General features: G+C 34.2%; 1 protein-coding gene across 1 annotated transcript in view; it reads right to left on the reverse strand.

The window, feature by feature from the left end:
- Positions 1-14,777, reverse strand: part of Elp4 (elongator acetyltransferase complex subunit 4) — a 204,556-nt gene that overhangs the window by 107,747 nt on the left and 82,032 nt on the right. Inside the window, exon 8 of the mRNA XM_028767104.1 lies at positions 647-755. Coding sequence (XP_028622937.1) covers positions 647-755 — 109 coding nt within the window. The remainder of the gene's footprint in view (positions 1-646; positions 756-14,777) is intronic.

Below are 14,777 nucleotides of genomic sequence, written 5' to 3' on the forward strand. Positions count from 1 at the left end.
AAACCAAACCAAACCAAACCAAACCAAACCAAACCAAACCAAACCAAACCAAAACTGTAATGTAAAATATCCAATCAATTTTCCTCGGTTTATGTCAGGGTGATGAGGTAATATGCATCTCCCTTTTAAAGTGCTAGTGCTGGGGACTGAACCTACGGCCTTGTGCATATAGGAAAAATGTTCTACCAATAAGCTACGTCTCAGTCTAGGATGTACCTTACCACATAGCTAGCTCTGTAAACTGTAAACCTGTATATATTATCACAGAAATGCTAGTACACTATTACACGTTGAGTATTTGTTATTCAAAATGCTTAAGACCAGAGGTAGTTCATATTGTGCATTTTAGAATTAGGGACATTTGTAAATAGACTTATTTCAAGTATGGCTGATTTCATATAAACATTAAGCCACTGGCATAACAATACTTCAGAGCCTGGGTTTGACTACTTTCAGTTAATATAATCTGCAATTTTAGTATGACAAATAGCTGAAATAGAAAGTTAACCAGGAGGGAAAAATATTTAACAGTGGAATAAAATTCACACCATGTTATAGTAGATGTTCTAATTAGACCAGAATGATGCTTTCAGGTATGTGAGAAGCACTCAGAATATGTTCTTTTCATGATATAGATGATGCTTACCATGATAATCCTTATACAATTGGTTGGTCTCTTTCTCTGAACCAATAAAAGATTCCAGACCAACAACTGTATCTGACAAATTTCTCACACGAGTAGTAATTGATTTATTCTGAAAGACATGGAAATGGAACACTCATGTTATAATTAATTACAAAATAAAATATCTACACAATGCCACTATACCATCTTGAATACAAATCTTAATGGAGGTAAGAAACATTAATAAATAAAAGTTAAATACACTACAATCTGAAAAACAGATAAGATAGTCTCCTAGTTGAATGATTTGATCTACATAGGTCTTCTATGTTAATTTGAAGAGTTGAAGGCAAGGCAAAACTTATTAAGAAAATATTAAGTATTGTTTCTTTGGCTTACTGAAGGAGGTTACACTTTGCTTTTCTCATTACTTTGCTCCAGTGCACTGGAGAACTTGGCAGATAATGGGACTGAGAAGGATAGATGGTACATGGCAAGTATGGCTGCGCATCAGCAGGGACTGGGTCTCAGCCCTGTAACATCTCAGGTCCTGTGACATATTTAAAACATGGGAAGGTCCAGTAAAAGGGATGTAAAGTGGCTAGTTCTGGGGTCTTCTATGCCCCTTTCCAGATGCTGCCATCTGGCTCTAAAGTAACAACAAAGAAAGGCAAAGAAACTGTGACTAACACTGACCAATGGCTGACACCTTCTTCCTGAACACAGCTTGAGACAAATCCAATGGTGCTAAACAGAACAGCTTAGAAAACGTCCGGGTGCTCAAAACCGTACATAAACATGGTTCTAAGTGCAGAATACCCAGTTGCTAAGTAGTAATGATCCAAAACCACACAGAATTCATGGCAAGGAAAAAAAATCATTGACTAGCCAGCTGCTTTTGCAATGACTTTACTTCATGGACAGTCAGTATTCCTTGTAGGGTTATTCCTGATAGGCTGATAAGCCTGTAAAGTTTAATTATGTAACATAAAACATCAGGACATTTATGCTCTACTGATATAGATTTGTTAAAAGAAATCGTTCTTTGTGAAATTTTGGAATTTTGAAACTCTCATTTTATATACTAGTAATATCCACTAGTTTAAAATCTAATTTTAGAAGAAAAGGATAGGAGATATAAGGTAGTCAGGAAAACTGGTCTGTTTGGTGCTATGTCTGCTGATAGAGGAGAGACCACAGACCTTTTCATTTTATAAATGCTTCATGGCGACTAGCAAACTTAGTGCTGTTCTTGTTTCTTAAGTGCTGCTGTGAAGCCTGATCAGGATGGAGAGTGAAAGAGGGTACACTGATTCTATACGATTCAAAGGGACATGCACAGTAGTCTGGTTCCAAACATTCTGCCGAAATGGTTGGTGAGCTCAAACCTTAGGCAGTATTTGAAGCTCCTCCATAGGAGGAGTGCATATTGTGTGGATGGCATTTTAGCCTCTAATCTGTGGTCTCAAAAGGAGACAGTGTAAATAAGTTTTCCTTAACTTTAAAAAAAATTTCAATGATGTGGATACATTATAAAATATATATAATATTTGCAAATGGCTATTTTTCCTAAGGCAATTCTTCAATCAATGGTGAGAAAATAATCCAGATTGATTCCTTCCTTTCAGTGCTGTGCCACAGGGGATGGTAGTCCTCCAGAAATAACAGGGGCTTCAGGGGCCAGAAACATGCTCCTCTCAATATTCCCTCAGCCAAAGACCATTATATCAAACTCATCCAGGTTGGGTTTCAGCCAGTTATTCTTCACCCAAACAAAAATGTCTGCCAGACATTCCAACAGCTGGGAGACAGTTCACAATGAGTCAACTTGAAAATGATTCATTGTGCTGAGTACTGAACAATGTTGGGATGGGGGTGGGGTGTGGCTGGGTTGGTAGTAAAGGGTGAGAACAAGTGGGAGATGAAGAAAAGCCATGTGGTTCCCTATCAAGAAGAATCTTGGATAATAACCAGCAGGATCCTATCATTTCATTTTTGTATAAATTCAACTGAGAAGAGTACTAATGTCACGGAGCTTCAGATGAGCAAGCACTTATCAAGGCTACTGACAGTATTTCTTAATCTAAAAGGTTAGATTTACTTTTATCTATAAATAAAAGACAGAGTCTTTGTGTCTAAATATCTGAGTTTGTTAGAATTCACCTATTCAAGATTTCAGGCATATCAACTTGGGTCTACTCAATTATATGATTAACAGAATTGTAAGGCTTAAAGATGGATTGATTTCTCTTCTATTTCTGCTCTAACAGTAAAGAAGTGCTGTGTATTTAAATGGCTAACTCAATACTGTTATTTCTTTTTTCATTTAACCTTAAAGTTATCTAATAAGACATTGAAAGACATCAATTTTTTAGGTCTTTTAAGAGATGCGTATAAGTGATAAATTAATTATATTCACTAAAGAAAACTAATGGATTCTAAATATAAAGCAGCATGTATAGCCTGAATTCAAAGTTTCTCAGAAATGTGTTCACTTTATTTATGTATTTTATTCATGGTATTTCTAAGCTCTATATTTGTGTCACTATTATTAATTATAAACTAAAATCTATCTAAAAAGGTTTTATAAAGCTTTAGGCAAAGAAAAACATTTAATTGTATTGTTACCATAAAAGAAGTTACATTTAACAGTGACCTTACTATTTTTTGCACAGCTACTCTGCAAAAGTTGGTACAGTGTAGCTAATCAGACTGTGAAAATTATAAAGTATCTGAAAACATTTATAGAACAAGAATGATGGAAAATTATAAAAGAGTAACATCTACATTTCTGACTGAGATAACCTTTATTTTTATAATATACACAATGAGTTTCTAGCTATTTATAGGAACAAAAATATATTTGGGGATGACAATGCAGTTTTTTTAAGTTTAAAAAATATGTGATTGCTTGTGTATGTTCACGATTCTTTTAGAATATGGTCCATTATTATATAATATTATGTGATATTATCTTAGAGCCATGTTTATAAGAAGAAGGTCCTTCAAGTCACCATATTAATACTAAATGGTCTTTTAGATGAAGCTAGGTGAATTTATATGAAAACAAAAAATGCATGTAGAAAACCCCTTGGAAGCATAATAGTAATAGTTCAGTTTGTCAGGAACACACTGTACGTAAAATCATCATCATAGGGCCTGTGGTGCTCAGACATTTTTTTTTTCTCAGACATCTTTAGTATAGAGACTAGAGTGGAGATCTTGACATAGAAGTTCTATATTCTTATCCTTCTGGACTCTATAAACAGTTTTATTCATTGGGAAAGATGTGAAACTTCTTGCTCTTTTTGAAAATTAATAAGTAACAGAATCTATGAATCAAGTCCTAATACATATATTTCAACATCATTCCTGTTTTAATACTGAAATTGCTAAAGTTTCAAGTGAGAAATATTTAAACAAGGTTACCAGAATTTAGTCATTATGACTAAATTAATGGTTATAGTGCACATGTGCCATAATGACATCATCCAAGTATGTACAATGATATTGCCACCCCTCCTCCTTGCCCATCTGGATAGGAAATCTAGGATGACTCAAAAATCCTTCTTATACTAGACAAATCTCCCTTTGCTCCTGGGTGAAAGTTGTCAGCTCTGGATAGTAGCCAAGATATAGCTAGGAGGGAAGCCAGAAGAGCTGGTGTCTAGGAGTTTTAAGAGTTTGCTGGCAATCTCAGATGGCATTGTCATAAGTTGTAGAGAGGGTCTTAAAGTTTTCTGTTTCAGTATAATTTTTTAATTCTAGAAACTTAATGCACATCAGATCTGCTGCAAGTAAACAAGGCCTAGCTGTCTGCCATTTTATTCTCACTTAGATATACAAGAACCTGGTGAATTTTGCTTTGACTGTTTGCTTGCTTTGAAAGAATGGTAGCACATTTTTATTTAGGATATGTCAAATCCATTAAAAGAATTTTAAATTCTCAAAGATTAATTGAATGAATTGATTCTTGAAAGGAATTTCAAACCAACGATCATAAAGCTAAAAGTAGCAATTTTAAGATAAAAAAATCCAACTACTTCCACATAAAGCTTCAGCAATTGTTCTAACACAAGATCTTAGCTATCAGTGCCGACTGAACATTTCCTTACTTTGATGACCCCAATTACCACAACAATATAAAGGCTACAATTTGTAGCAGCACAGAATAAATTTCTCATAAATATTTTAACTTGAAGATTAAAAAGTTAATTAATCAACATTTTAATTTCCAAGAGACTTCAGAGAAAAAAACCAATTGGCATAAAGCATACATACACTGTGTCAAGAAGAAACTCTTGGATTGCTCCATTTAACTAAGAAAGATAGCAAAGAATAAGAGAGAGCTGGTTCCAGGTAGAGAGAAGGGGATGTTTAAACTCCTTTCTGTTTGACGACTGAATGACAGGAGGTATGCACGTGCATGTGGGTCTCCCACAGGCAAGCTTGGGATACAGAACCTCTTCTGAAAAGTGAACATATTTCTTTGGTATAAAATGCAACACTAATGTTAGATAAAGGATAAATCTAGCGGTACTTGAGGAAGAATACATTTTATACTTCTTTTATGCTCAATTCTACTAAAGCAAAGGCTATAAAACAATGATTTTGTTCATCATTTTTGAGCAGTTTGATCTGACAAAATTATACTAACTGACTTACAATGTCTATTAAATTAATTGTTGCAGATTTAATGCGTTATTGAAGCTCACAGTTTATTTTAACTGTAAATGTCTTTACTTAAATGTAAAGACAACTTTTTGTAACTAAGGTAATTTAAATGGAACCTATCTCTTGGTATCATCACAGAATAACATTCATACAAGGAAGTAATAAAACAAATATTTCCTCCCCTAAAGCTTAAAACATTCCACAGAGGACCTAAAGGCAAATATATTTTAGCTTAAAGGATTAAGAAATTGTTCATTTTTTTTCACATTACTAGGACTAGACAATGAAACCACATGTTTTTGTGTGTTCTAGCTGATCAACTGTGTATTCTAAGTTTGCTATGAAAAGGGCAGTTCATTTGTTTTAGACCTTGACTTTAGAAATACCATTTGTTTACACTGATAGAATAGATATTTATGAGTTTTGCCTTTTTTCAGTCAACATTATCTTAAATATTAACAGAACATGCTCTGAAGGTTTTCAGAAATGGGATGCAGAAAATACGATAAAAAGTAGGCTAGAATAAATAATGACATAGTATTGAAAAGCAATTTCAGGCTTTCCACAAAACTTTACATCATCTAATTTTACATTATGGAAATTAATCAGATACTTGGTTTTTATGTTTTGTTTCATGAGGGACTTTCAAGTGATATATTTTACTTTACTTCTTTATACTTAAATCCCTTAGAATGCAATCACAGACATCCATCCCCAAAATAGTGTTCAGTTAGCTGCTGCGGCAGGTTAAAGATACTAAAGTTTAAAATCAGCTTAGAATAATACCACATTGAACACAAAATGATAGCCTGTCATCAGGAACAGGCAGCCAGAGCCAGGTCCAGATGGGAGACTGGCTGGGGAAGGCTGAGGCAGGTGGGGAAGTGACAGGAATCTGACAGAAGACAGGACTACTCCCTCTGCTGGCAAGACCTTCACCTGCTTGGTTTTTCAACTCATAACTAGCTTTTCTTTCATTATTTAAGATATAACCAATGAATTATTTAAGGTGTCCCCTTTTCAGTTTTCTGTATCCACACATCTTCTAATACCCTACTTTCAGCATATGAATTTTTCCTAAGATATAGGAATCCAATGTTTCACCAGGAGGTCTAATTATTTATCTTGTAATTTAATTACATCATAAGAAGATCTAGAAGTGTTTTACAATATAAGCTTTCTAAAATTAATGATGCCTTTACATTATAATTCTTTACATAGCAAATATCTATATATACCCATATACAATTTAAAGGAAAAGTCTTGGGTTATAGACTTCTCCAGTCTCTTTCCTGGCTCTGTGTAATGCTCTGTAATGAAATAATATAGAAATGAACCATATAAATCAACTATACAGGGAACAAGGAAACAGCATGTCACAGCAAAACAGCATAGATGTACAGCGCCAAACCTATCTGACAATCTAATGATCTGAACGTACAGATATTATGTACTAATATTAAGAACTAATGATTGCACAAAAAACTAGTTAAATTTTACAGAAAAATTATTCGATATTTGGTTTTCAATGTAAGTTAATAGCTGCAGCAAAAACATTTAGTAAAAATCTGTTCTAAGATTTTGGCCTACAACCAGACGCTCCCAGAACAGGAGGGATCAGCTTTTTCACCCACTGTTCTCATCTGAATCCTGGCTTAAAAGCTATTCCAGCTCCCAGCTTTCCAGAAGGCTCCATCCCAGGAATCCTTGCCTGCCATTTGGTTTGCTGCTTTGAATCTCCCAGGACTTTCTTAGTGGCTCTACTCTGCTGAACTGGCACTTGCTTCTAGAAGTGAGTTATTATTAAACCTGTAGGTCAATTGTGGCACTAACAACTCTTTGGAAGCTTTCAGCCACAGTGTACAATTTGCTGGTCTAATTAAATATTAATTCTAAGTGTTACATTTTGTGGCTAAGAGCTTTTATTTTCCATCATCAACCTGGAAGAGAAAGAGGTTACAAGGCTAATTTAATCTCTCCCTTTGTACTCCCCAACATTAAAGATTAACTATGTAGGGTATGAAAACATTATTAAAAGAGCTAGAACTCTTTATGTAATAATAATGTAATTAATAGCAAAGGGCTAAAACATAACATCAGGGCACATTATTTGACCTGGTATTTAAACAGCTGGAAACTATCAATAGTAACAAGCATATTTTGTCTTAGCATTAAGAAATAATTATATTTTTTCAAAGATACTAAGAGTTCTTTCAGGAAGAGTAAAAATCTGAGTAAGTTAAAGATATTTTTAAAATCTTTATTTTCTCACAGGGATTTTTCAGATAGCTTCTAACACAAAGGATAAAAGATTAAATAATTTTATGAAAAAAATTGCACAATTAAACTTTTAGCTCTTTTTTGAATTAAAAACACTAGGTAAAAATAATGTAAAAGACCCTTCCCCCATTTTTCTTGTATCCAGTTTCCATATATTGAATACACAGGTCCCTCACTGCTTCTGCCTTCAGAACAACTGTGTCTGTGCCTAGGCACTGGTCATAGTAAAGATGTGGTCCAGCAGCCTTAACAATGACTCACTCTCTATATCATGACACATTCCACTCTTTATATAATTGATGAACTTGAGCTTGGCCCTAAACAGCCCTTTAGTTAAGAATCATTAACACAGGACTACACATCAACCACGATACAAAACATCATCACAATGGTTTTAGGGAAAGTGGAAAAAAAAACCAACCCAAAATGATTACTTTCTTTACATTGTACTGAATATACTTTAGTTAGATGGAGCATAATAGAAGGATTCTAAATGGTATTTTTCCTTTTTCAATATGAACACAAATCTGATTGGCAATTACTACATCCTGCTCCTATTTAATGTGTATAATGAAGACAAAATGCTTCACTTACTGCTGTAGATGCCCTGTGTACACAGAAAATTACAGATACTGTGACATGTAAAAGTTTCAGTAATTTTTGAACAAGAAAATCAGCCAAATATATAGTGCATGTATGATGTACACAAGCTGTAGCAGTGTCAGAATCTAAGAGATGTGCTAATGTGCACGCTGAACAGAAAACAATTGGGAACTATACGAATCCCAATTTAGAGGATACAGTTGAAGCAGTTCTATTATTTGTTAGTTTGAAGAACAAGTTATATTTACAGCTTACTAAACTTACATAAAGTCACTAGAATCTGACACAAAGAGCATACAATTTAAATGAGGGGAATATGATTCAATTCATTTGAAAAAAAACTTGCTTATATATACTTTGTAAATGTGTCATTTTCCTTCAATCACTATTGGACTAATTAAGATCTAAAACAATTACAAGTTGATTGTAATTGATGACAATATCTTGAGTAAGAAAGTAATCATGAAAAAAAATGATACCCAGAATATATAGCTTTATTTATCTATTAGTAATGGACAGTTATAACCAATAGAGGTTATATCCATAATTTTCATACTTAAATATTTTCCTTATTAAAGTACAGTTTTAAAGATCATTGAAAACTATGCATAACTATGTGTGGGCACGTGCACGTGTGTGCATGTGTGTGTAAACATCAGAGGTATCAGATCCCCCTGGAGCTGAAGTTATAGACAGTCATGAGCTGCCTGACATGGGTCCTCTCTAAGAGCAGTGTGTGCTTGTTCTTAACCAGTTAGCCATCCCTCCAATCCTCACAATATCCCTTTAAAAAGCCATTTAAAATAGTTTAAGAAATAAGATAAATAGTTTAAGATATATAAATCTGTTCTTATAATTATTATCGCAACAACTACAGGGAAATATTTCTGAAAATTTTATAGTTAAAAAGTTTGATTATTCACCAAGCAATTATATTTAACTCTTTAAACTAGATCCTATCTGCCTGTCTATCTATCTATCTATCTATCTATCTATCTATCTATCTATCTATCTGTATGTGTGTATAATGGGCATGTGCATGACATACTATGCACGTGGAGGTCAGAGATCACTTGGTGTGTTCTGGCCACCAAACTGAAACTGTCAGACTTAGCAGAGACTTTACCATCTTAATAACTTCTTTACGAATAAGAATACTTCCTTACTTATTTAAGAATAAAAGATAAATTTAGAAGTCCATTAGAGTCCACTTGCAAGATTCTTATTAATGATTATAAAGGCAGCCATGGTTTTACTTGGTATAGCTGGTAACACTCTGATATTGAATAAATGCATTGTTACAGATGGAAACATTTCTCTACAGACAAATATTTTGCAGTATCACTTTAGTAGCCTCCCAGTTCTTGTGTATTAATATTATCAACTAATCCTAAAAGCTCTTAATTAAGACAACAATTTAAACCTCTTCAGTTTTTAAGAGATAGGGTTCTTTCTTCCCTGTTTTAAAATCAGGAAATATATTTTCTTTGCTATTTGTCTAATAGCACTGGTAAGTTTTATCCATGAAAAGCTGGGGTAAAAACTGTTATCATTAGAAGACAGCAACTATGTGATAAAAATACTCAGTATAGATATCAAGTTACCAATTTCCAATGACAAGAAATAAAAACATGCTGCAGTCTAGTTTCACATTTGCAATGTGGTCTGAATAAGAAAGTTTAACCAACTCAGGCACTGACTGACATTTCTTAAGCAAATGCAAGGGATTGTCACCCTATATTATCACAGGCGAAGGAACATTTTATGTTGTCCATGTTGGAAAGTCCCTTCGAGAGTGTAGATTATGATACACTGATAAAAAATTAGCAGTTAAAAAAATAGAGAGTAAATATTCTTTGAAATGAGAGCTATGGGAAAGGTATAGGAGAATAACCTTCCATTTTAATACCAAGCGTGTTAGTGTTTATTTCCTGACAGTTTTAGGTAAAAGTGGTTTTACCTATATTAAAAAATACAAATCAAGGACAAGTTATGGTGGGCTGTGTGAGAATTTTCAAGTGATAGAAAATCTATTTTCTTTTCATTTTGCTAACAAGACTATATTTAGGCACAAAACTAAGCTTTTATTTCCTGAATGAAATATTATTGATTCTTATTTTTCACAAGCACACACTGTCATTGGGATTGAAAATAAAATAAAAGGTATAAAATGTTTACATAATTTTGAGATAGATAACAAATCTTATCAAAGTTTAGACAATTGATATTTATAGATCAGAAAGAAATGATGGTGTCATATCTGACTAGATATGGATATTAAAATGTCCTATTTTAAAGTACTTTATTGTTACTATGCCAAAATTGATGTTGTTAAATGGCATCACAGGGGAAAGTCATTTGTTCCCAATAGTAAGCAGGGCCAGAGGAGTGCTCAATGTACTTGGGGAACAATAACCACTCAGGGAGAGATTTATACATCAAGATTTAAAGTTAAAATAGTCTTATAATTTAACATGTAGAAGAATTGAAGCGGGCTTAGTTCCTTTCCTTAGATATAAGCTTTTTTTTTTTTCTCAGTTCATGATAACATCGCCTCAACAAGAGTCGGGACAGTTAAGCTGTGAGAACTTGAGCATCTGCTGTTATTATCACCGAGGCCTGTCTACTGCCTGAGTCTGTGAGACCACATGCTCGGCTGTCCTCTCATCGTGCCATCCTCACCAATTAACTATTAACATGGAGGGCTGTACACATGCTCTCAGGGGCTCTTTAACAGGCTTCTTGGCGAGTGGAACGACTACTCAGCAGGGATGTGGGAACTGAGTAATGCTGGGATACAGGGCACTACAGTGGCTCTGCCCCTAGTCACACTGTACCCCAGAGTTCAGTGTGTCAAAGAATCACAGTCAATGGAGCCATCTTCACATATATTTTAGGGCAGGGTCTTTGGGCAGATACTAAACTATATTCTAGCCAGAGAGTTATCAGTAATAATACTACCATTTTATAGGGAAAACTGTTTAAAACTACATGTCTGTCTAAAGAGATTCACAATATGCCTCCTAAATAGTTTTATTCCTTTAAAACAGATATTTAGAACTTATTTTTATACATTTACTTCAAAGCACACTTGTCTATTGTATTGTTATAGAAATAACCTTAAATCAAATAGAATAAAACGTTTCAAGTTTAAAGTTGTAAGACTTTATGTAAGAACACAAAAATACTTCAAATAAAAACTTTAAAATTACCCTTGTTCACTCTCCTTACAAGTATCATTACAACAATAAGTTAAAATCAGTTTTGAATCTATTATTTTCCCTATTTTAACTTCTCCCCCTCTTTTGCAATTTCCTTAACTATATGTTCCTTCCCTACAATGAAATTAAACATGGGAAGCATGCCAAAAGTACAATAAAGGGTAACTAATCATTACTGTACAAGTCTGACAGAATGCTAATAACTAAGACAAGAACACTGATTGGCTGTTTTACTACTCAAAGAGATGAAAATATTTTATATACCCTTAGTCTTGTGCTAATTTAAAGATGCTTAATTACATGACAAAATTTCCAAGGATATGAATAACATTTCTTTTGCCTGACAGAAACAATTATCAACACCAAAGCTCAAATATCCAACATATAACACACACACACACACGCATACGCACACGCGCACGCACACACACACATACACACCACACACAGACCAAAAAAACCCTTCAAAACACCTAGTATAACAATAACCTAAAAAACCCTACCACTACCAACAAAAAAATAAACCAAACCAATCACCCAACCAACCAAACCCCAAACCCAAACCACCAGTATTCATATTGATACTGTTTGTGTTTTATCTTATCTTTAACATCCCTGAGACAGTGACTTTGTCATATTTCATCCTGCTTTATCCATAGATACCCATCACAATGCCTGCTGTATTTGAATGAATGAATGAATGAATGAATGAATGAATCAGCGAGCATGTGAAACTGCCCTTAGTTACACAATCACCATTTAACTTCTGACCTAGAGACTCCAGAAATAGTATTGGTCATGGTGGGAAAACTATTGCGAGTCTTGTGTAGTTTATGCTGCTAAAAACCAAGCATGTATCTGTGCTTTCTGGACTGCCTTAAAGCCAATCCATGAGAGAACATTGCTAGGTGTTTTCATGAGAAGGGCTGGGTAACTGAAGATCTCTATCCTCCTTTTGCTGTTAGGAGTGCTAGCTAGAGTGTCTAGCATGCCACACAGGTGTTACCCTTTCATCTGCTTTCAATTCATCTACTGCAGTGACACACCAAATATTTTCACTTTTGACAGATCTTACTGTTCTGATTATCAATTCTGAGGGTCTCTGAAGTAATATCCAGTACTGATGATGACTGCTAACACATACTGAATGCCTACTGTGTGTCCAGCAGTGATGATGACTGCTAACACATACTGAATGCCTACTGTGTATACTTTTCATCCTCTGCATTGATTATTTTTTGGTTCATTTTTATAGATGAAGAATCTAAGACTGAGAAAGCTAATTGAGACAAAGTAATTTATCAAACATCACAGCCTCCAAAAGCACATTTTCTTTTTATCATCAGATGCTGCTTTGCTCTTATCTTTTCCCTACTTTGACTCTATTCCTGTATCTTTATGGAATAAGCAGCATAGCACAATGGCTAAGAGAGCAGCAACTAGACACTACTCAGGTCTAACTTCTGCTGTGTATCTTGAGAGAAGATAACAGCATCAGAACATAGTATAAGGATTACATAAGTTACTATCTAAAGAGAGCTTAGGACTACATCTGGCCTACAGTAATCACTACACATATTTCTATGAAACAAACTCAATCTTTCCGTTTTGTATATTCATGTTTCTAATTACACTGTATGTGTGCACATGTAGCTGTCTCCATGCATGTCTGTGTAGAGGCTAGAGGTCAACTTTGGGTGTTACTCTGTAAACACCAACCACCTTCCGTTGTGTTTTTGGAGACAGAATCTCTTGCTGAGATCCAGAGCTTGCAGCAAGTTCTGAGGATCCACTTGTCTCCTCCTCCCCAGGGCTAGGATTACAAGTGGCCTTCACCCTATTGGAAGATGCCTCATAGTTTTACTAACAACACTTTCCATTCTGAGAACATGATCATGCTGCTTAACTTTAAACACACCACCTGTCTGACTGAAATCTTGTTATTTTTATTTCAAAGTAGTCTCTCTTGATAAATTAAAAAGCATAAGTTTAAACAATATTGTTTAAACTTAAAAATTTAAAAAATCTCTAAACCTTGTCTCCATATCTTTGTCATTCAACCATCTGACTTGTGCTGTAGAGTGGATGACTTGACGACACCTGAGACCATCACTGCTGTCCCTTGAAATGCAAGGTAGAGGAATCTGTCAGACACCACAGTGGCTAGGACCTTATGAAAACAACAATCACTTACAATACAACTTTGAGTGGTCTCTGTTTTGCTTTTCATTAATTTTTTTAGTTATTAAATAAATATAAAATTATATACACAACTTGTTACTTTATAACTGTTTTTCTTTACTTGCAATTTTTGCAGAAGGACGCATACATCCATATATTTGTCCTTTGTAAAGAATGGAACTTTTTGCATAATCTTTCACATACTCTAATGTGTCAACGATTTTTCAATGATAATTTCCTCCTTAAAGTACTAAATAGTAGCTGTGTTATCCAAGAGCTAAGTTGCAGAGCTTAGTGATGGTCAAGGAGCTGTGCTACATAACTATAAAGATGGAAGGAGCTAGACTCTGTGGAGAAACATTTGCCTTGCCACTTATTGACTGGACCACCTTGGGAAGCATAGATTAGAAATAATTGTCTCACAGGGATGTAGTAAAGATTCCCTGACATGAAGGATCTGAGATTTCCGGGCCTCAGAAGTAGATGCAACCACAGCATAGCTGCAAGGCAAGTTTGAAGAGCTGTAATTTTACCTGTAGCTTCAGCTCTATCAACAAATCATCAAGCTCACCATGAGTAACCAAGCTACTATTGAAGTATTTATTTTACAATAACATGATGAACAATGAAAACATTATAAGCATGTGTTGCTTGTCTAACACTATTACAGAAAGGAGTTTCCCTGTAATAGTCATACAGATTTCAGATCATTATGAGAATAACATAAAATGACATATTATTGTTATTTATGTAATAAAAACATAACTTATGTTAAGAACTACTTGTTACAAGCCTGTAAAGAAAACCTGAGTTAATGTATCATGATTATTAAAAATAAATTCTACTGGCCAATGAGGAGAAATTCTCTTGTTATTTATGCCTCAATTTTCAGTCATAAGTTTGAGATATGTTACATTATTATATATACTAATGTAACTCAATGACATTTTAATATATTTATTATTTTTTAGGGTGGTCTAGGTATATTAGAACAAAAAAATATGTAATTTTAAGAATTAGAGATTAGAAATAACTTTCAAGTGAGAATCAATATTCATTAAACTTCCACTTATTAATCATGTATGTAGAAAAGCCAGACATTGTGCCGAGAAGTTTTTGTTCACATTGATATTACATTATCATAATCCCATGTGAAGTATAAAGGTCTGGCCTTGCCTTCATATAAAACACTA

Source organism: Grammomys surdaster, unplaced genomic scaffold (assembly GCF_004785775.1).
Source record: "Grammomys surdaster isolate TR1022 unplaced genomic scaffold, NIH_TR_1.0 170, whole genome shotgun sequence".
Taxonomy (NCBI): Eukaryota; Metazoa; Chordata; class Mammalia; order Rodentia; family Muridae; genus Grammomys; species Grammomys surdaster.